A 23,811-nucleotide genomic window follows, 5' to 3' on the forward strand; every position below is an offset into this window, starting at 1 on the left:
AAATAACGGTTATAATGGAGGGGATCAGACTAAAAATGGACAGTATATAAGTAGGCGTACGTGACTCCTGCATGCTAGGGTGCCAGCAGCTGTGCCAGCACAGTAAAGGATTTTGAATGTAAGTTGACGAAAAAAGTAATAATAGGATAATTTATCATTAGAAGGTTCACACTCAACGAAAATCTTTCGCAGTTAAATTCTAGGAAGCATAAACATTTTGTGTTTGACTTTGAACTTTGACAAACTGTGGAAATTTCATGCGGTTTGGAGGTTTTACAGTCACTTTGCGGTTTGCCCCATGTCACATTGTCAGAACATGCAGAAGGGGTCGGTCAGTATGCCCCAAACCACTTCGCCCCATTTCCATTTAAAGGGGCACTGCCACTGCACTGGCCACTACATTGTGTAGGTCCTGAAATCCCCGAAAATGTCATGTTTTGGATTGTTTACTTATCCTATTTCAAACATCTGGTTGAAAGGGAACCAACCTAATGTGTTACCGTTCCCGAGAAAAGACGAAAAAAAAGCCTGGTTGTTTACATCGGACACGACGGAGTATGAATATGTTTTTCCTGTCGTTTACTCCTAGAACTATGGTGCTGAACGTTTGATCTGACGATGTGTGACGTGTCTGAAAGTGCTTTGCCATGTTTGCACTATATTGCACTTTTTTGCAGTGTTAATGTTTGTCATGTTTGTTGAGTTTTAATAAAATTATTTGGCCCATAGGCAATGAATATCTATCAAATGCAGCTAGTGGAAAGTCAATTAGCAGACTGAAAGTTAAAACTTTAGTTTTTTAGGAAAACAAAAAAAGCTTTTGAAAGTATATTTCGGGCTGGTCCGAAAATTTGGGACTGTAAATATTGTGTATGAGAGTCCCAAAACAAGGTACTGAAATCATAAAGAAACAAATAAGAAAACGACATTTAAGGTCAGCTAAGGCTATTAACATAATGAGCACCACCCCCAAAACCTCACATGGACGATTGAACCAAGGCGCTAGATTGGGTCCAACTGATTTGCATAAAAATAGTGGCCGCGTGAGGTCGCTGTTCGCGCTGTATTTTTAATGCACTGCATGCATAGCGCTAGCGAAGATATCGTTTACCGCGTTACGGCCGGATGAATAACAACTAGCGCCTTGACCAAGGCTAGTGAGTAATTGGCTTGTTTCAAATTTGTACGTTTCAGAGCACTCCAGATCCCAGTCTGATTTTAGGCCTAACGTTACTAAAACAGAAAAAGTTGTTAAACGTTACATTTTGTAGGCCTGCCTTATTGAGCGTCACTGTAGCAGTGTGATTTTGTGTAGTGACTGCAGTCATGCATGGAGTCTAATAAAAACGCAATCTCGAATCACCCGGTCGTAGGCCCAATATCACCTGCTTTCAAAACGTAGGCCTAAAATCTAGGGCCTACAGTATTACGAAGCTTCATAAAATTCTTGGGCTAAGTGGCAATCGGGCGAATTGAAATGGAGCAAATTAGTGGTGATGTGGCGATGGCCCAAAGTGGCAAATGGGCAAAGTGACGTGGGCAAACTGGAAATTGGGCGAAGAGACAGACGCTCGCTTTGACTACAACTGACAAGTCATGTTTGATGATTGATAATGATAGCTCACCAGTTTATACTGAACCATACTGACTGAACTCTTTTAACTTAACAGTCTTTCTTTGCTTTGGCAGTGGTTTGCTTGAATTATTGTGGGACTAATTTCAAGACATTGGCATTGTTTATGTGGAAACCATGTGTATGGCAGCAATAGCATTGAAGAGTTTGCCTTCCTATAACTTTGTCACATTCTCAGAGGGGTACTTGTTCACGCAGTCTATAGCAGGGACACTGAGTGGTTTCACGTTTACATGTACATGTAGTTTTGTGTTTGCCATGATGAAATAAAGATGTGAGTATTGTGTGCTACATGATTAATATGTATCTTATATTGTTTTCCATTCATTTCTGCTATAGATCAGTGTAATCTTTGAACCATGTTGACGCAGTCAGTACGCCGAGGTTTGCTGTTGTGCCAGCGATGCCTGCTGGATTCGTCGCTGCATCGAGGCAAAGCCACTGCAGCCAAGGCAGCACCAGCTGTCAAGGCATTTCACTATCAGGACATCATGAAGCCTGATACACAACTTGATGTACCCTACAAACGGTTGACTGGTAATAAGTCTGAATTTGAAGTGTAATTTACATAATCAAGAGTTTGTCATCTTGAATATTAAAAAAAATAGTTTGAAATTATATGACACAGAGTTTGTACAAGATGAGTATTAGCTGTATTTCACATTTCTTTGTTACTTTATCAGGGGACTTTGTGTCAACATTTGAAATTCAGGGCAGAAAGATTCTCCAAGTTGCACCGGAAGCATTGACGGCGTTATCATCACAAGCAATGGTGGACATTGCACACTTGCTCAGACCCAAACATCTACAGGTTGGAACAGTAACTCTCCACTGAATCATTGTTTTGCAGTAAGGGAGTGTCTCAAAAGTCGGAGCATTCGCGTTTCCAGCGTGTTCCCAACTGGAACAGGCCGTTCCAGAGTAAGCGTGCATGCGCATGGTCCTCCCACGCGGGATCACCTGGCATTCCGACTTTTGAGAAGTTCCCTAATCAGTTGTCTTGGTCCAAAACTGGATTTGGATTCTTTCCCTTATACAGCCGGTCTGTGGCAAGCAGACTTGGCAACGTTGGCAGCACAACCCAGGAAATTCCGATCATACATGCACCTCACGCTCATGCTCAAAATTCCTGGGTAGCGCTGTCAATATTGTCGAGACTGGATTTGATTCATATCTTCTTGATAGAGACCTCCACCGCCGCGGCAACTTAACTGCGTTTGTCACGGAACTGGCTGCAAAATACAGGAATAAAAATTCAAATTCCGTCTTGGACCAATACCAGCTAGATGTATTTAGGACTTTACAGCCTGATAGCAGTGCAAAGATTTGCCTTTGGGTGACTGCAATGGTTTGGAGTTTTGCAGATTATTAAAAAAATGCCAAAGGGAGGGGGAAGTTGGGACTGGGAGGGGGCATTTGAGGGAGAATGGGGATACGGGTGGTAGAGTTAAAGAGCCTTGCTTAAGCCAGTTAGCAAATATAAAAAAATGGTTTAACCCATCTTTCAGATAAAATTTGATTTGTATGTTTTTTTAAATTTCCGCCAGCAATTGAGTAGTATCCTGGATGATCCTGAGGCATCGAGTAATGACAAATTTGTAGCTCTGGAACTCCTCAAGAATGCCAACATTGCTGCTGGTATGATTCTACCAGGCTGCCAGGATACAGGAACTGCAATCATTTTAGGTAAATCCAAAATCCAGTTCCAAATGGCATAGGCATTGCAGTTACACTGCTTGGTTGGAGTAAGGAAACCAAACAAACTACTGAAATGTTTTGGATCCTGCACACATTTCTGACCAATTTACAAATTTTATGTTGAGAAAAGGGCCTTAATATGCAGCAGACTGGCCCTTGCATGTAATGTTCATCCCTAAAGAGAACATTACAATGATAACAATTCCCCCATGCTTGTAGTCCATGAGTCAACTAAACTCTATCTTAAAGATCATAATGCACAACAATGTGCATGTATTTTAAAGGTAGCGTCCATCATTTGTAATTTGTAAATTATGTTCGTTTAAAGCTACAAAAGAACTCAAAATTTAAAGAAGGGTGCTGTATATTCCTAGAAAACAATATTCTAGGATCTCAAATTCAAATCAAAAGTTGCCGAGTCATGTTTTTAATTGGGCCTGAATTCAGCGTCTGAGACACGTTCTCACTGAGCTGATTGCAGCTTCGTGATGTGGTGCACTGAACCGACGAATTAAAGCAACCGCGCACGCGTGTCTGTCAACGCTTGCGCACTTTGCCGAATTAAAAACGAACTATTATGGACATTTCCAACAGTGCGTCTTTATGGAATATGGAATTTTTGCGCCGGGGTGCGTCTTTAGACGCACCGATGGAAAGGCCTTCTGTCATTGATTTCTTTAAAATGACAGCTTGCCAGAAAGAATAATTTTACAAGGAGTTTAGTCCCATTACTATCTTTCAACCAAGTATGCTTTTCAACAATAATTACGTGAGTTACTTTTTGGATAGCTGCAAATGATGGACTTGCCTTTAAAACAGTAGGTTTAGCACTGGTGTCCATGCACTTCTTGCAACAGTGCTGTTTTGGAGGGCTTTTATTGTGCATTAATCTGTGCATTTGCAGGCAAGAGGGGACAGAACGTGTGGACAGATGAGAAAGATGAAGAGCACTTATCACGGGGCATCTACAATGCATACACACAGACAAACTTACGCTACTCACAGGTACAGTATTTCAGCATTTGCATATATTTGACAGTTATTTTATCCCAAAGTGAAAATCAGCAAGTTGCAGTGTAACCAATGCATCCAATTGGGCTACAAGAGGCGTTTTAAATGAAAAAAAAATGTTAATTGGAAAAAAACGTTTACAAGTAGGATTTAAACATCCACACAACCATCCTTTAAAAACTGGGCGTTTTTGTGTTATTGTGAGAACGAATTTTGGGGCTCCAAATTTTGACTCTCAAATCAAGCTTGTGAATCCTGCTGCACATGTTCCACCAGTGCATCACATTTTGTGACGTGCAAGAAACAACATTTCGTTATGTCCGTGCAACAAGGTTGTATCTCCTAAAATGGGCCGAACGTGAAACGCGAGTTTCAGAATGTCAAGGGGTCGTATCTCACTTAAAATAACCCAGATGTACACACAAAGTCAATGGACGTCTTGATACGACCTTGTTGCACTGAGCGTATTCGTGTGAGATACGACTTTGTTGCAGAATTGAGTTACGAACTTGTTGCACTGATGTGACAATTTGTGTATTGATGCTGTGTGTATTATGTGTCACACACACAATGAGTACCATACATTGAATGGACATGGCTGGCAATACGTATGCGTACATGTATGCCACAAAAGGTTTGTCTTTTCTTGGGAACGGTAAGACATTGGGTTAGTTTCCTTTCAACCAGACCTTTGAAATAGGATAAGTAAACATCCAAAACATAAAATATTCGGGATATTAGGCCATAACGCCCCTTTCATTGTAAAAACGATAATGGCTATAGATAAGTCAGTTGCAGGTATTGCAATTCATAAAACCACAGACATAGCTGCTTTTGTCGTATTAGTTGGAGCTTTATCAGGTTCTTTTCCCATCCGTCTGCATAACCCAGGTAGCACCCCTGGACATGTTCAAAGAGGTCAACACAGGCACCAACCTACCAGCCCAGGTAGAGCTGTATGCCACGCCTGGCAATGAGTACAACTTCCTATTCATTGCTAAGGGCGGCGGCTCAGCCAACAAGACGTTCCTGTACCAGCAGACCAAGGCCCTGCTCAACCCTGCCAAGTTGGCCAGCTTTGTGGATGAGAAGATCAAAGTAAGATAGCTCATTCTAACTTGAGAGATGACAAGGCTCGATATCAAAATTGTCTCAAATGAAGAAGTTCATTTACAAGTGTTTAACAGCTGTTTATTGTATGTTGGTAATTTATGAATAAGTGCAATAAACTTTTCATTTGATACTTTATTACAGTTGTGGATGTTTCCAGAGGTTTTATAAATTTCTTTAGAATGCTTTGAAATATGCCTGAGAGTACTAGTGGAGGACAGATCACATATTGGCACTGAGCGAGGCTTATTGTATTGTGTGGTGTTTCGGATCCTTTTTGCGGGTGGGGGAGGGGATTTTGGTTGTGAAAACATTCTCAATATTGGGCTTACAACATCCTTTTAGCTATTTCTGAGTTGGTAACTTTTGCTTTTTTCGGAAGTGGTAACTTTTTATTGATCAGTGCAAGAGTTATAGCTTGCACTTGACCCTAACTCCCTAGGCCTTTTTGCTAGGATGTAGCCTCAATCCTGCAGAATCCTCCAATTGGCCTCATAGAAAACACAGCATGTTGCCTCAATCCTGCAAATTCCTCCATTATTTCTTGAATATGGTCCATGGAGGGGTGACCACTCCTGAATCCTGCAAAATTCTGCGGCAGTGACTGTCAATATGTTGAGGCTTGGCCAGTGACATCCTGGAGCAGTACGGAGGATTTCAAGCATAATCCAGGCCTGTATTTATGCATGGCTGACATGGCTGAGCAAAAAAAAAAACACATGGCAAGGTTTAGCTATTAACCACTGGTTAGAAAGTATTAATGCAATTACATTTTAAAATGATATTAAATAAGACCACTGGAATATTTTCAGACAATTGGTACTGCTGCCTGCCCACCTTATCATCTGGCTTTTGTCATTGGAGGACTATCAGCAGAAATGACCCTCAAGACAGTCAAACTGGCCTCCACCAAGTACCTAGACAACTTGCCAACAACAGGTAGTATATTACTAAAGGTTTAGTTTATGATGAGAGATTTTGAAAACAATATTATTAGTAAGGCAAATTAGGGAGGACAAATCCTATTTTACTTGTAGTGGTCACACATATGTGATAGCATTGTTGTTACATCATTGCAAGACAATCACAAGTTGTTTATTTTCAAGTCAAGTGCCCGTCCTTTGTCATTGTTCATCCCTGTTATTGTGACCTGTCTTGTGATTGACTTGATTACACTTGTAATGTATGGATGGCCATCAGTTGGCATACATTTCAAGAGTGGTTGGCAACAATGTATGCCCTCGGCATCTGAGAGGGAGTTTTCACTTATATTTTATAGTGTCTGTTGAATTAATAAGTGTTTTTTATATGTACCTTGTAAATTTTCTGATGAGTGTTTTGTGGCAATGATGATCATTCATACACTTATATGTGTGTGTGGTTTACAAACCATTTTAGGCAAAATTTTCAGCTGTGATCGGTGATAAACAAAATGCATGAAAAGCCATTGATCATATGCGTTAAGGCGTGCGTGCATTTGGCAACCCTTGAAGAAGCATATGCAATGCACGAGCATGGTACCACTTCAGTGATGGCTTCTAGTTGTTGCTGATTTTTTAATTGTGTTTTATTTGGACTTGTTTCAAGGTAATGAGCATGGGAGAGCCTTTCGTGATCTGGACATGGAGCAGCAGGTGCTGGATCTGTGTCGGAGTACAGGCATCGGAGCTCAGTTTGGAGGCAAGTACTTCTGCCATGATGTCCGTGTTATCAGGCTGCCTAGGCATGGTGCCTCATGCCCGGTGGGTATGGGGGTATCCTGCTCTGCCGATAGACAGGTGAGTATCACGCCGAGGAAAAGAATTCAGACTTGAAGTTTGGTGTTAATTACATTAAGTCTCACTTCTGTAGCATAAGGACTCCTTGCAGAAACAGCAGATGGCGCTCCGTGTCCTGCTCATGAGAGCTCCGGTGTGTGAGATACACTATGTGCATATACTGGTTTTCGTGCGTATGATACTCATACAAACAACTTTCTTTTCATTTGAATGTGAACAGATTTCTTTACACGGACACAATATACATGATGACGATTGCATTTTTCATCTCTGTCGCTCTATCATTAGAGTCTAGGACAGATTACAGTAGTTAATTGCTTTTCCTGTGTTTCTGTATAGTTATCATGAATTAGTATAATTTAAATTAAAAACGATACATCTACAGTGGGACGTCACTATACTGAACACAGCTATAATGAACATTCGGCTACGCTGAACATCAGCCTTGGCTACCGATTTTTGGGTACGTAATGTATCAAACATTGTTGTTGGAAATGCCAACAGACAAGAGCGACAAATGGCTATTATTTTCCCAAGGAATAGAAGGGAAAAGCCCCCCACAGCTCAAAAACAGTTTGATTACATGATCCAATAGTCGCACGTGTTCAAAGTCATACTTGGTGAAGTTCTGCTTACAGAATTGAAAAGATGAATGGACACGTTTGGCCACTCCACGTGTTGTTTGTTAATGCAACTACACTATAACAATGGTCAAAAGAGGGGGCCACTAAACAAACGGATCATTTTATACCTGACGTGAATGCCAAGCAAATTTGATATCTTGGACAATTGTTGTCCAACCTTGGTCTACCGTACAAAGAAAACATAAAAGCTTTTTTTTAACCTGCAGATTCTTGGCAAAATCAATGAGGAGGGAGTATTCCTAGAACAGCTGGAGACGGACCCTGGGAAGTACCTGCCTGAGATACAACCAGGAGATCTTGAAGCAGATGTAGTCAAGGTACTAGACCATCTTATGTTATTGAAATGATCTGGCACGTGATTGGCTGTTTGATATTCCCAATTTTCATTACTGCCTCCTGATTGGCCCAGCTATTGGAATGCTGTGACCTTTTCAATAGTGTCCTTTTTAAACACAGGATGATGGGAAGCATAATTACGCTGAAATATGTTTGCGTGGAAATCATCCCTTTGGCTTTTCATATTTTAAAAATGAGCAGCAAATGAACAAGAGGTGTATTCCCACCTATCCTTGTGATACAAAGCTCTGTCCTCTTATGATGGCTTCCACAGATCCATGTTCCTTACTTATTTCATTTCTACAATAAAAAACTGCAATAGTTGGGTTTGATATATATCCCCTTCACTCCGCCCTATTCCCTCTTGCTGTTTTCGGTATGTTTGTGAACTTGGCCCAGCAAAGGGCTAGAACGAGAGAGAAAATGGATAATACATCTATGTTAATGTACTTTAAAGATATAGTCCATCATTTGTAATTTGTGCATTTTGTTCGTTTGAAGCAACAAAAGTGTTCAAAATTTAATGAAGGATACTGAACAACTAACCTGATGAAGTTTTAGCTCAGCTTCAGCTGTATATTCCGAGAAAAACAGCATTCTAGGATCTCAATTTCAAATCAAAAGTTGCTGAATCGTGTTTTGAATTGTTTTGAATTGCAGCTATACGCGATGTCGCGTGTGCGTCGTGCTAATGCTTGCGCGTGCTGCGCCGAATAACAAAACGAACTACTAAATTAAATTTTCCTACGGTGCGTCTTAAGACGCACCGTTGGAAAGGCCTTCTTTCGTTGATTACTTCAAAATGACAGCTTGCCAGAAAGAATAATTTCACAGGGAGTTTAGTCCACTTACTATCTTTCAACCAAGTATGTTTTTCAACAATAATACGCCAGTTACTTTTTCGGATGGCTGCAAATGATGGACTATAGCTTTAAGTATCCATTGCTGACTACAAATAAAATAGACTTTTTGTGACTAAAGATTTGTTATTCGTTTGTTTTTTGACATGATTTCCTTGGCTGATGACCAGGTTGATCTGAATCAGCCGATGAGCCAGATCCGTCAGGCTCTGTCAGCCTACCCAATCAAGACGCGCCTCAGTCTGTCTGGAACGCTAGTAGTGGCTCGGGATATTGCTCATGCTAAGCTACAGGAGAGGCTTGATAGCGGGGAAGGTTTGCCTCAGTACATCAAGGATCATCCAGTCTATTATGCAGGGCCTGCCAAGACACCTGAGGTACATTATTTTGTGATTTGTTATTTTCTTCATGGGAGAGTCGCACTCAAATTGTCACAAGTGTCCGTAAGAAGCCATCTCAATAAAAATCCTGCAAAAGTTATGGTAAAACTTTGCCTGATAACTGACAAGAACTCTGCATTTACTCCAGGGAGATTTGAGCAGTACTGTTCCATTCATCGCAGTGCTCAGGTATTGCTGACAGTAATGCACTCAGATCAGCTTATGAGGGGAAGTTTCCTACAACTTGTCTTGGATAAATAAGATGGATCCAAAGTCATTCATCATCGCCATTCAATCAAAAGTCATTCCTTTTATAAATCAAGAGAAACTGTTCAAATAAACTGTCACAACGTACTTGTCATTGTTCACTTGCTACTGAGGTCCTGCCTTCTGATTGACCCACACTCCCTACTGTCTCTTACTGAGTACTGGACCAGGTCTGTCAAAATCCATCAGTCGCACTGCTTCCAATGCATGCTTTGCTTTAGGCCTCCAGGCCCAAGTCCATCATACTCCATCAATATTTAGTCAAATCAGGCCTGCAGAACCAAGGCCCCCAAAATCCACCAAAATGGGGGGATGGATTTTGATAAAGTTCGGGAGGTTAGGGTGAATATGCAACTGTGCTTGGTAGTACTGAGCCAAATCAATCACTGTACGGCAGTGTAGCATTGACGGACAACTTGAAAAAAGACAGTCACGAAATGTCCTGTGTAGGAGGAAAACCTCATCTGAGAAGTTTAATTTTGAAGATGCCCGTTGTGGTCATAACTGACAATAAGTCCATTCACAGCATGCATCCGGCAGAATTCCAACCATGAAGATGCAAGAGGTACAATTACGGCTTAGGCCGTGTCCGAAACGGGCTTCCAAAGCTATTGTCAGACCGTCCCCGCGTATTTTCAGTGGGTGCAGATCTCGACCTAGCTCTAGACAGCTGATTCGGATGCAGCCTTAGATAGTACCTCTGTACTCTGTATTACCTGGTGGTTATGAACCGTTGTTCAGCATGTTCAGTGGTGTGCACATATAGGCACACCACTGCTTTGATGCAGATTGCAAGTTGCCTTGAGTTTGCAAAGTTGCAAAATTTTTGTAGATACCATAGCAAAAGAGCTCATTATTATGTTGTCATGAGCCTATTGCCTTTCTAGGAAATGTTAATTATGTTTACACATGACTTCTAGCAGATAACCATGCTTTATTTTAGAGGTGTGGCTGGAGGGGAGATCAAGTTAGTTTCCTGTGATGCTGTTCCTTTGAGCACAGAAAATGTAACAATTCTGTTGTTTAATTGCTGTATCAGGGTTATGCTTCAGGTTCGTTTGGTCCGACCACAGCTGGTAGGATGGACTCGTATGTAGATGCCTTCCAAGCTGCTGGTGGATCTATGGTCATGCTAGCCAAGGGGAACAGGAGTAAGCAGGTATGTGCATGTAGGCAAATCCAAGGCCCCTTCAATGGGGAAACCATTGTGCATGCTATTGTACAAAGCAACTGCCTTGTAATGGATTATCTAATCGGTAGGAAGCACAATCTTTCTCAGTTGAAGGGGCCTTCATGATAGAATTAATAGCATTAATACCGAGTTGTGGAGACTTTCTGCTGTCCCCATAGCGTCTTCAGTCCCTACAGTACCATGGGACAACTTGTGTGAAGTCCCCATAACAATGGAACAAGTATGTGTGTACAAGCATTACAATCACTGTGTGGACCTCTGAACAAAGTGTGGACTTCCCTCTCTGGAAAACAGGTTTAGAGGCATTTTTGGGTTAGGTTTATTGGTGGAAAAATGAAGAGCAACACTAAAGGGAATCATAAAAAAAAATTGGGTTGAAAGAGTTCTCACAGTTTGAGTAAAAGTAGTTTTTTTCACAGGTTTTTCGAAAACAAAGGAATGTCCACACTACGTCTGTAACGTTAACGTACGTTTGTATGTGTGTTTTTATTTTCACCAGTTGTTAGAGAGTTGATTGCCCCAAAGTGGGCAACAGGCAGTGAAGCCACCTCTCCTGTGTAGGTGGCGAGATGGAGCCATTAAATTTATTAAATGAGCAGAGAAGCAAATCTAATGAATGTACAATTTCCTGAGAACAGGTTAACGAAGATGTTTTTCTTTCAAAAGATAATTTCAGCCTACCCAATTATTGAGGGATCTAACACCAGGCCTTGTGGCAACATTGATCAGAATCTTGAAACTTATATTCTGCTCATTCGCTTCAGGTGACCAAGGCATGCAAGACACACGGTGGCTTCTACTTGGGCTCCATTGGAGGTCCAGCGGCCATCCTAGCTCAGAACTGCATCAAGAAAGTGGAGGTGCTGGAGTATCCAGAGCTGGGCATGGAGGCTGTGTGGAGGGTGGAAGTAGAAGACTTCCCAGCATTTGTTGTTGTTGATGACAAAGGAAATGACTTCTTCAAGGAGTGGCAGATGGATTGAAAATGAACACGATAGCTGAGCCAGCAAAGGTAGCTCTCTAGTGAAGGATCTGTCAAAACGAGGAATACAGGACTAAGAGGTGCTGCTGTTTAAATAAAAATCTTCTTTTTACCATTCAGCAGTTGATGACGAGTATAATATAACCCAACCGTGCAAAATGAATTCGAAGTTGCCAGAGCTACTTTTGAACCACAGGCTCTTAAACAAATCTTGCACAGTGGAAAATCTGTGTTGTCAATTTTGTTTGCATACAGATTGCCCATTTTGCTCAAAATGTCTAACCACAATGTCTCAAGATGGAGAGATGATAATGCTCTTTCTCATTTGGAAAATAAGTAAGTAAAAAAAAAGTCCTTAAGATGTAGACTTCTTTTTGTGGGAATTGGGTCAAATTTGGATAAATGATTCAATTTCGTTTTGATTATTCATGAGAAGTGAGGACAATGTTGCAGTTGATCTGAATACACAGAAACTCAGCAATTTGTACTCAATACTCACATGGAAACCAAGTTTGCAGAATTCACTCCATTGGATCCCATTCAATTTTCAAAAGTTTTGTGTCACATGATATGCAGTAAACACTAATACGTGTGCAGACAGTCGTGTTTTACTATACTTCCGAGGACAATGCCTTGTTTCCCATTGTCCCTGTATTATAACACTCTCCCATAGACCTAGCACACAAACTTACTACAGAGGACCATTTAAAGCATTTCTAACACTAAAGCATCCCCCTCTAAAGCATCCACAAACCACCTGAAGTTAAAAGTATGTAGGATCATTTACATTTCATTCAGTTTTTGTTTAAAGCAACAAAATTGCTCCGAACTTTAAAAAGGATGCATAACAGCTACAGTATTAAACCAGTGGAAGTTTCAGATCAGTGGATACTATGCATTTTGAGAAAATGGACAAAACGTATAAATGCACAATTGTTTTGGTCTCGTCACTGGATTCTGTTGCTAACACGGGTAGAAATGCCCTAATCCTATTTTGAAAACACCTTCAATGTTAGTTTTCTTCCAAATGATACCATTTCAGGCAGAATAAATTCACAGAATGTTTGATACCAGTCCTATCTTCACTTTGAGCAAGGTTTCTATCACTATACGTGTAGGTAGGTATTTACTCAGGTAATTGCAAATAATCTAATGTGGCTTTGAGGAAATCAAATTGAAAACAGATGAAGAAAACGAAACAAAAACAACGAGTGATGAAACATGTAAAGTTGAACTGTGTATATAGAAATTTATTTTACAGTGTAAATGTATTTAACAGAGAGTGTGGTATCTAATTGATTGTATAGACAGAATGAATTACAATGTAGTCATTTTTATCCAAAAAGATGGATTGCAGACTTTTTACTTGATATCTTGTCTGAAATTGTGTTTTTCCTTTCAGATTTGCGGCATTATACATGTATCACATTAAAACATGTGAACTTTGTTTTTTGAATGGCGTTTAAAAAATGGCACTGCTTTGAAATTATGTACACGTACATATATAAAGTCAATACTTTACAGTAACAAGGCTCACAATTTCGTGAGCAGTTTTTTTAATTCTTCATGGAATTTTTAATTAAAACTCACTGCTTTGTGAGTGCTTGGACAATAGAACAGTTATGAAAGATTAAAAAACAATAAATGACATACCTTCAGTTGCAGTACATATTGTCATGTTTATTGTAAAATTTAATCTGAATACTGAAATGAAAGGTTCATAATGCAATCTTGAAACCTTAAAAACAAAAATTTTGTGCATCGCATACATAATTACATGTGCATATAACTATAATAAACATGATCTGGCTTGACCTGTGTTTAAAACTGTTCAATAGTTTTTTCCTGCTTTCTTGCTTCCTTTTTTTTCTAGACAATAAATCTCTGCAACTTTTTCCTTCTAAATGGCACATAGTATGAACTTGAAACTTGGAATGAACATCAACCCTGATCCTAAGGTGTGCTTATTGTGACATCATGGTTTTCTTCATGTCTCATTAACGAAATGAACTGTCATTTTCATACGATGAACCTTTGGGTTTTTCTTCAAAGAATTTCACTCTTTATGTACACTTTCTTTGGATTTCCTCTCAACATAAGCTGGGGCAAAGACGCTCTTCTCGTCGCCATCTTAATTGGAGTATCCTGAAAGTCCTCATTGCAGTCACTTCCACCAACACCACGTAGCCCCTTGGAAGTAAAACCTTCAATTATGGTCGCACTGTCTATTGACTGGGACCGCCGTCTGCCTTGACTGCAGGTTGGCGTCTGTAAGGACACCCCTATAGTCTCATTTTGACTGGAATTCAAGGTGTTGTTATTCATATTGTCTTGTTTAAAATTCTTTGATGTACTCTTAATACCCTGTCTTAGACTGTTGGGATTTGCGTCACATCCTACAGTTTTTCCTTGGGAGATCTCCTGTTTTGTATTAATTTGTAATGTGGTTTCATTATCACTCTTGGATACTTGCTGTGTAATGTTCATGTGTTCATTTGTGTTCATGTGTCCATTTGACTGTGCTTCTTGTTGCAAGAGTTGAAGTTTTTCATTTGATTTGGGAGGCTCTTTGATTTCAAAATATCTCACGCTTATCCCAGCATCCATTTGATTGTTAGTCAAGATCTCTGTTGAATCTAATTGGCCCTCAACTGCACTTTGACGGTGTGCATTTTCGTGTCCAGTTGTGTCACTACTTCTATTACTTCCATCATTGTTGATAGCTGATCTGATATCTGAATGGCTACCCATTTCAGAAAAACAGGTGTCTGTAGTATGGGACTGTGTATTCAGCCAGTAAGGTATCATGAGATTATTCTTTCCTTTGCGTCTCTTACTCCCCAGTTTAAGCATGGGTGGTTTGCAGAACAGTGACTCAACTGAACTATCCGATTCCACAGAATCATCACTCTCTGATGCCCACACCACATCATTACTGTCAGAGGGAGTGACATGGATGGATGGAATGGCATGCTGTTCATTCTTGGTAGGGGTTCCATTGATGCTTCTCAAGAAATGCCGGTATGGAATGTCATGGCTTGTTGGTAAGTCCTCACCATTCTGACCTTGACTGTTATTCTGATCACCCTGTCTCTGCTGACCCTGTTCAAGTGTTGTCTGATTTTTGATAGGCTGTTCATCACCTTTGCTTATCTCTTGTTCTTGCCTTCTGCTTATAGTGTCGATGTGTAAGATGGTGTGTGATTCTTGTCTTATCTCATCAACCTTTGCATCGCCTGGTCTCCTAACTACGTTAACTTCCCCGAGAGGTACCTCTCTGCCTTGATTTTCGGGTTTCATGATAACCTTCTGAAAAAGAATATTTATGACTTGAGGATCCTCGGACTTCAACCCATGAAAGACTATGTCCTTCTCCATTGGTACATTGTTAACCATTGTTGCTTGACCCATGAGAGAGCTAGGTTTATCTATGTCCTCACCTACCCTACTCTGATAACTCTGTTCTGCTCGTGCATCTTGGGATGAAATCTTCAAAGTGTTGCTGCTATTGCAGACACCTGGGCTTTCATCCAATTTCATGTGGGCAGTTTGATCACAGGCCGCATGCATTTGAATTTGTTGAGAGATCATCTGTGTCTCACTAGATGTTGCCACCTCACTAGGTTTCTGTCTCTTGTGATTTACCCGAGTGCCACTAAGAACCTCTGGAGGCATTTCTAATAGTGTTGCCTGTTCTGTGTTTTGAACCTCAACTTTGTTGTTCTCAAGCACCGTGTACTGCATCTTTGCTTCACCAGTCACCTTTACGTCGTTAAACATCAGTGTTTGATCTGTGGTCTGCTGTACTTGACTTGTCTCCTGTTCTGTTTTTGTCCTCGGTATCTCATGAGGCACCCGAACCTCACTTGTCATTGGTAAATCACTTTGCATCTTGTGAGGCATCTGTGTTTTACTTGTCATCCATACCTCACTGGGTATCGATTCCTGTCTTATTTCCTGCCTTTCATTTGTCACCTGCATTGTACCTCTCCCTAGAACCTCTTGAGGTATCATTGTGTCTGTAAGTTGCTGTACCTCCTGCATTCTCTCTGCCGTATTTATTCCAAATATCTTGTTAGGCACCGATTCTTCAGTAGGCAACTGCATAGGACTGGTTTTTGCCTGTGCTAGCTCCTTGCTTATCACTGCCTGACCTGCAGTGCTGCTTTCATTCTCTGGGTTGTTTCTGAAAGACAGGGATCGCTCTAGCAGATGCTCGCAGTGCATCTCAAGATGCTTCAGTGATTCCATGCCTCTGCCAAGATGCTCTGAGGTGACACTTAATTGTGGATCATCTTGTCTAGTCTCCACATTTAATGGACGGATACTCCAAGAGGGATTGAACCTCTCATGATTAGCTTGGCTGTCCATTATGTTTGAAGGGCTATTGTGACCATCTCTTGGAAGATGCAAGGAAGTTGTTGCTTGATCCACGTCAGTTTGAGCAATCATTTCTGGGAATTCATTAACTGTCAGAACATTTCTGAATTGTTTCTGAACCTTTATCCTGTTGTTCAGGTCATCATCATTGACCTGTTGTACGGCACCAACGTTGATATTATAACTAGATTGCTCTTGCCTGTTGGTAGCACTGCGTCTCTGGTCTTCATATTGCTGATTTGGGATCCTGTGAACATCATCTCTGATATCATGTTCATTGCATGATTCACCATAGTTTTGCAATGTGTCCCTATCCAGTTCCTCATTATAAGGATAGTCTGTGTGAGTCGTTTGATTCTTGTTTGGTAAATCTTGTAAATCCGTTAATATCTCTTGATAATAACCAGGAGCATTTTCATCCAGAGCCCTCACAATCAGACCTTTGTGCTGACTAGTCTCAATCTCGTGTTGCCTTATTCTTCTTAGCCTCTCCACTTGTTTCCTGAGCACCCTTGGTTTCTTGCTCTTTGGACTTGATACTTCTTGCCCATCGGTTGTGATAGTTGAGCTTTCATATGGAGCTGTGCCTGCCCGCTGCTCAGCCCTACCATAGACCCGAGTAGTTGCCAGCATGCCTTTCCCCTCCCCTAGGGAAGAAGGGTCTCTGTCTGCATTAGTCTGGTGTTCCATTCTACGTTCACACTGTTCACATTGGCAGTAAATAGTTCCTTGTATTGATGTTGCTGGAGTGTAATAGGCTCTCCCATTAATGATGTAAACAGGTGGAGCTGATTTACTGCAGTGGTAGTCGGCAGCATGGTCAGACTCTGAGAAAAAATAACATGCATCAATATGTCTCATTCAGAGGTTTGGACTCGGGATGTGATGGTTTCTAATAGGTTAGCCAAGTTCACTGATTGTAATTAAATGGCAATTGCTACCTTGATTTGTGAAGCTACTTAACATTGTGCTCTTCAGTAAAACAAACAAAAATGAGATAAACAAGTTGAACAATACCAGCTTTATTTCGAAATGGAAGCCAGTGCACAAAAAGAGACAATTGGTGCCAATGCAAGGAGATAAGATGGACGTGATTACCTAAGTTTAATATATTGTCATTTGCTGTCATGGAACCTGACATTGAACCTGCGGGCTTAGAAGAATTGTGCAGCACATAAAGGACAGTTTAAACATTTTGATGAAAAGTCTGAATCAGTCTGAGCTCCTCTTGGTTGCTTACCACTAGTGCACTCATCGCTATATGAACTCCCTGTTTCACTGCTGTAGGATGCCTCCTCGTCATCAATATAACACACGGAATCAAGTCCAGTCTTCGCTTTGTCTGGGCCTTGCTGAACCAAGATGACCTTTGACCTATGTGTGACCTCCCGACCCATGTTAACACCATCCTCCCAGTGGATACTGCGTCGACGCTTCTCCTGTGACTGGGAGAGCATCTCAGATGATTTAGATGGCTGGAGGATGGATCGGAGAGATGATTGGTAGCGTGTGTCTCTGGCACCGTGGGGATGCAATCCACCTGTGATACCATGGCCAGTAACATGGGATGTGAGGTCACCTGTGCTATAGGATCTGGCGAATGATCTGGGGGGAAAAAAGCCAGGATTCCTGTGACTGATTCTGGGTTTGTTGGTGAGGCATTGTAGAGATATGTGCCTCCACAGTCGGTCTCATCGGGACATTTTTGTGGTATCCATCCATTATTTATTTTTGGGCTTTAACTCCAAATACATGTAGCAGTTTGGTTTGGCAGGTTTTAAAATGATTTCCCCAGAACTTGCATTAGCCCTTAAAAAGTTCAAACAAAGGATTTCTGTTGTGTTGTTTTAAATATTTTTGCTAATTGCCATTTCCGAAAGCGAGACCCAATACCAACAAGAGCAACTAGATTAAAAAAAACGGTCGGTGAAATCTGGCTGCAAACATTTGCAAACATTGGTTGATGCTTTCAGAAATCTGATAACCTGAGGAAGACCACGTTGTCGCCCAAGCATCTTAATGCCACACGGATTACCGATACTTGACATACCTATTTGGTTTGACCAGATACCAAGCCTTTGAATCCAGCAGAGTAGAATCATCGTAGACCACAGACTCGGACAGGCCGATACGCTTTGAGTCTGGAACATATACTGAAAAATGTAGAAATTATAAATCTTTTAAATGTTCTGAAATTCCATCTAAGAATCATATCATTGGGGTACGCAAATTGCTGCAAATGACTTGATTGCCAATATGGCGGGTTGATAACCCAGTTTTCATCGCCCATTTATAAACATCATTGGCTATTAAAAAGTATTCTTTGTATATTGAAAACTATTCTTATATCACATTTTTCTCGCGATTTGTGTCCATCTGCAATGTTGAACAAAACTAAATGCGGACAACCGTAGGACTGGTTTACCCGCCAACTTTTGTCTACCACGCTAAGAGGTGGATGTGCCCTACTGGTCTTCCACCGTCAGTTTTCAAGTTTTCCACCGTCTTCCACCCAGTTTTTTATGCAAAAGGATGAAGGAGATTTCAGAGATTATAAAACAAATTTTACTGACTTGAGAAATGAGAGATCGAACTGTAAAAGAGCTTCTCAGTCATTTTTACATATCCCACAACTTTTTATATATTTTAGGGCATATAGCGCGGGCGGCTGAGCATGGTAATGGTTATAAAAGCTCTTTGTGAATACAATAAACGGAACTCCACTTACGTCCATGCCTTTGATTTCTGGATCTTCTTCCGACGCACCCCCGAGTAGGTAAAGTCAGAATCTCTAGCGCTCTCTGGCGATAGGGCGGGAAAGTCACCAGGATAAGAATAGGGTTCAAGGCGCCCTCTACTGACAACACCCGCACCACGGCGAAGTCCACACGGGAAAGAATTGGAATGCCAGTTTGCGCCAGAACGACCACAATCTGGGAACGAGATCGTTTTGTTTTAAATTTCATAAGCGAAGCTTTGATTAATATCTGTTACGATCTCTAGCTTGATATGCCCATCAAAATACACAAATATAAAATAGCCCTTAATGCAATCGCAAGTTGTGGATCGAGATAACCTTTTTTTTGAAATCGCAGTTGAACCCAAATACGGATAAAACAAAGTGTTTTATATAGATTATTGTCTCTTTGGTTATACTTATTCTAATAAAAAAAACCATCATATGGAAAAGACCACATTTGTTTTCCTGAAACGTGCCTATCTTTTCTCGGTGTATTGCTTAAGCTTATAAGACATGTAGTCTATATTGACTAAACAACACAGCCACGCCCCCCGAAAAATCCTGGACTTCAAACACCTAATCCACCCCATTGAAATAAATCCTGGCTACGCCACTGCTAAAGTTTTCGAACAGTGTACATGTATTGGCAAACCCATAAGTCCACATCACCCTTAGACAATGGTTTGTTCTTATATGCCCGTTCTGTTCATTATGACGGCTACAAGAATCGGAGTTTAAAGAGTTAATCGATTTTCGTACGTTTCTTGGCAAGAGAGCAGCTGCTGATTGTATGAAGTGTCTGAGAGGTTGGCCTTTTTAACAATGAATCGATATAAGTCACTTGTCGGGATCGTCATTTGTCAGGAGGGATGCAATCCAATGCATTGGGAAAACATGCAATCATTATGCTTCAGGGTCATTAGCCTGCCAGAATATGTACGTCACAGGCACATAAGAACCGTATAATCCCATAATGCTGCCCCAAAATATTGCTCACCATTATGTTATGTGTTAAGCAGAATACAGCCGTAACCCAGCCACAAACAATATACAACCCGCTAATGGCTCGTAAGTTGTATTTTGCTTCAGTGCTTACTGCTTAGCACAATGTGCCCAACAGGTCCATGGAATTGGGCCCTCACCTCAATTCTCAAAGTATATCCTTAGTTGCGTAGTTGTATACAGTCATGAAATTTGCTTACATAATCTTTTAGAGCTCATCGCCATGCTGTGAAATTATGGGTAAAAAAAGGTTTTTATAAGTTTTCCCGGCTTTTTTAAAACATTTTTTTTTAAATTCTAGTTAATATTCAAATTGGAGAAGAATTGCACATACTTTTAGTCAATTTCGTAATTTATCATTAAATTTCGAATTTGGGTCAACCTAGTTATAAGTGCCTGGTAAAAAATATTCGTCAATACAGATTGAATTCGTGTGAGCTATTGCCGAATGACAGCATTCAGAGATCAATTTCGTCTCATGTCAACCAGTAATTTGAAACTCTTGTTAAGTAAATTAGTCTGTGTGCTAATGCATTTTCCTTGTGTCCTCGAGTGCATGATTCCATCAGACCAAGTAGGTATGCAGAGAGCAGTTGCCAAAGGACAAGATTAGTGTTCATAAAACAAGGAAATAAAAAAGTGGAAAATTATTCTTATAATCGGCTTGTTTGCCTTGTACTGAAAATTTCACAGTCAGACAAAATAAAAAACCCGAAATTGAACAAAATGTTAGGATTTAATAGTGTGACATAACACGATTTTGTTTTCTGAATAACACTGTTTGGCGTACAGACGAAACAAATTCGAGTACCCCTGGACGCTCGACGAATAAATACGTATGCTCGTGGATTTAAAGCTACAGTCTATCATTTGCAGATATCCAAAAAGTAACTGACGTAGGCCTAATTATTGTTGAAAAGCACACTTGTTTTAAGATAATAGAGACGCATCGTTGGAAATGTGCGTTATTTAGTTCGTTTTAAGTTCGGCGAAGCGTGCGGTTCAGTGCGTGACGTAGCTGCAATCAGCTGGATGAGTACGTGTCTCGGACGCTGAATTCGGACCCAATTCAAAACATGACTCAGCAACTTTTGATTTGAAAATAAGATCCTAGAATATTTTTTCTCGAAATATACAACATGCACTAAAAATCTAAAAGAGCTAATAATAATAATAATAATAACTGTATTTATAGAGCGCCAAATTGCCAAAGGACACAAGGCGCTGAAACAAAGAAAGAAGAACTACAGAAAGAACAACAGAAAAACAACAAGGGCGTACGACCTGCTGTGGTGTGGGGAAAAAAAATGGGTTTTGAGAGCCTTCTTGAAGGTTGGCACAGTATCGGAGTTTTTGATAGGGATGGGTAGACTATTCCACAATCGGGGAGCAGCGATAGAGAAGGCCCGATCACCTGCGAGTTTATTTGTTTTCTGGACAACAAGAGATTTCCCATGAGAAGAGCGAAGGGAGTGAGACCCGGTTCGATTTGAGAGAAGAGAAGAGAGGTAATCAGGGGCAGAGGAGTTGAGAGATTTGTAAGTGTGGACCATAGTACGGAATTGAATGCGTTGTGCAAAACTTCATCGGTTTGTTGTCAAGCACCCTTCTTTACATTTTGAGCACTTTTGTTGCTTTAAACGAACATAATGCACAAATTGCAAATGATGAACTGTACCTTTAATTTGCCTGAACTTAAATTTGAAATGGTATGGAAAAGCACGAAATCAAACATTGGAAGTGCACTAAATCAATTTTGCTGGACGAATTTGGTTATTAGAATCGATTAATTGTAAAGGAAAATAGCCTATATATAATAAAAAAAAAATAATAATCAGGAACTGTGTGGTGCCCCGCGAGGAATTCCAAAGCATAGGCCTATCTTAGTTTCTCATGGTAACGAGAATTTACGCGAATTGCTATCCAGTGGACCGTTTGGGCCAACTCACATTTATTGTCACACGCAACTTAACTTGGAGGCAATAATGCATTATAAGCATAAAGAACTCTTGGATTATTTCCTGACACTTTATGGAAATTCCTGAAAGTTGGCCCCTCGCTTTTTCTAGGCAAGTGCAGGACAATAGTCGCCTGTACTTTGCCTCGTTGTGACACGGCCCCTAAAGGTAAACCTTTAGTTTTCCAGTGTGAGGGTAAGGTTCCCAGAGTCAGTATATCTTTGTGCCGGATTAATGTGTATGCTGTGTTCAATCACACTAAAAGGTACACTCGAAGCACCGCACTTATGGATAGCCCTACTTACCAAAAAAGGTAGGAAGCATAACCAAAGCACTGTCACCATTACAAGCACTGTAGTTGTAAACGTTTCACTTTCTTGGCTGCCTTTATCTTGTTGTCTTAGATTCCGAGGCACGACACCATTTCCATCATTCAAACCTCCCCGTCTTTGCTGACTTCGTGACGCCAGTGACTTGCGCCCTCTTGTTTCAGGGTTGAACCCATGACTAGATTTTCTGATCCCTCGTTCCAAATCCCGGCCTGTATTACGTCTCCTATCGCACAAGATCGACACGCAACAAAACAGTGTTGTCTGCAGCAGAATGTACCCAGCTAAAACAAGCGAGATGCAAAAACCTCGTAAAAAGCCGATCGTCTGTCGGTAATCGAAATGACAGTAACTTCCCGATGGCTCGAAGGACGCCATCTTAAGACCGCCCATAATGGGGACAGCTGCAATTAGGCAAACAACAACAACTCCAAAAACTGCCGCATAAAACAACCTCATTTGTGTCCTATAAACTAGGGATTGTCTTTGCTCGAGATAGCAAGACAATAGCAACACCGTCGTGATGAAAGCACACGAGCATTTTGCAGCGCAGGCGGCCCAGCCGTGGAAATCGCAGATCACTTCGTTGGCATTTACGCGCCATTGGCCCAGGTAGCTGACTGATGACAACAGGGCCGGCACCGCAGCATAAGTTGCCTCGAGACAACAGTAGAGTGTCAGGAGTCTCTCGGCAGTCTTCAAGATTCCAGACTGCCTCTTTCCGATGATGACAAGAAGGGTCAGGTTGACGGCGAGCGAGACGGCGGAAATGACGGCCAGACTCGCTCCAGCAGCCGGCCCGTCGATTCCCACGTCTTCAGATGTAACATTCAAATTCGCCATAACCGTCACGCTGAAATATCACGACCAGAATGTTTCGCCATATTATTCAGATGAGGTTGACTCGTTTTTTTTCTCTCCAGCGTTGCTTGCGATTTCTGCATGCAATGTGTCACCTGCAAATGTTATAAATTCAATCATAAAAAATATTTTAAATTGAGCTTTAAATAGGCCTAATTACCTCATTCTTAGTGTAATCAGCATTGTCGCTTGATCACATCTAAAGCATGCTCACTTACATTATAGTTTTACATGTCCTTTACGACTCATCCAGCCCTATGACAAATTATTGGGTGCTTTCACCGAGTTTTAGTATGCTAGCTAGACCTTTAGCTATTGGAAAAAAACCCATAATAATGGATGTGAAAGACTATGATCGGTAGAAAATATTATACAACGCCAGTGAATAAATCATAGTCGTCTGGTTGGCAAGTCGTTGATCACGTATCACTGCATTATCCGTCCCAACGCACGGCACGGCTGCACCGCAAAAATGGAAGTTCTATTCCAACGTAAATAGAACTTCCACGATTGCACGGGCACAAAGTTGCGCTCTCACACAGCTCTGATTGCTCTGATACATTTAACAATTGTTGACTGTTGTGATGTGGGAAAGTGACGTTTTTAACACCCGAGGGGCGCCTCGGCTATGCTCCCCTCGGGTGTTAAAA

At 41.0% G+C, this 23,811-nt stretch overlaps 2 protein-coding genes across 3 annotated transcripts; one reads left to right on the forward strand and one right to left on the reverse strand.

Moving 5' to 3' along the window:
• Positions 1-22: 22 nt before the first annotated feature.
• On the forward strand, positions 23-13,558 carry LOC119732679 (fumarate hydratase class I, aerobic-like). Of its 2 annotated transcripts, none has more exons than XM_038206314.1 (12): positions 23-118; positions 1,973-2,170; positions 2,317-2,444; positions 3,181-3,319; positions 4,236-4,336; positions 5,234-5,440; positions 6,265-6,391; positions 7,040-7,230; positions 8,081-8,191; positions 9,241-9,447; positions 10,757-10,876; positions 11,674-13,558. In XM_038206314.1, the coding sequence occupies exons 2-12, from the start codon at positions 1,993-1,995 to the stop codon at positions 11,890-11,892; spliced, it is 1,728 nt and encodes a 575-aa protein (XP_038062242.1). In that variant the 5' UTR covers positions 23-118; positions 1,973-1,992; the 3' UTR covers positions 11,893-13,558. The 2 variants fall into 2 exon arrangements, with proteins under 2 accessions (XP_038062242.1, XP_038062243.1); XM_038206315.1 differs by having other exon boundaries at positions 62-135.
• LOC119732676 lies at positions 13,406-23,252 on the reverse strand. The gene is made up of 5 exons (XM_038206310.1): positions 22,277-23,252; positions 19,000-19,204; positions 18,322-18,424; positions 17,512-17,876; positions 13,406-17,098 (listed from the first exon to the last, which is right to left on the reverse strand). The coding sequence occupies exons 1-5, from the start codon at positions 23,141-23,143 to the stop codon at positions 13,938-13,940; spliced, it is 4,701 nt and encodes a 1,566-aa protein (XP_038062238.1). The 5' UTR covers positions 23,144-23,252; the 3' UTR covers positions 13,406-13,937.
• Between the last annotated feature and the right edge of the window lie 559 nt (positions 23,253-23,811).

This window comes from Patiria miniata, unplaced genomic scaffold, assembly GCF_015706575.1.
Source record: "Patiria miniata isolate m_02_andy unplaced genomic scaffold, ASM1570657v1 HiC_scaffold_24, whole genome shotgun sequence".
Taxonomy (NCBI): Eukaryota; Metazoa; Echinodermata; class Asteroidea; order Valvatida; family Asterinidae; genus Patiria; species Patiria miniata.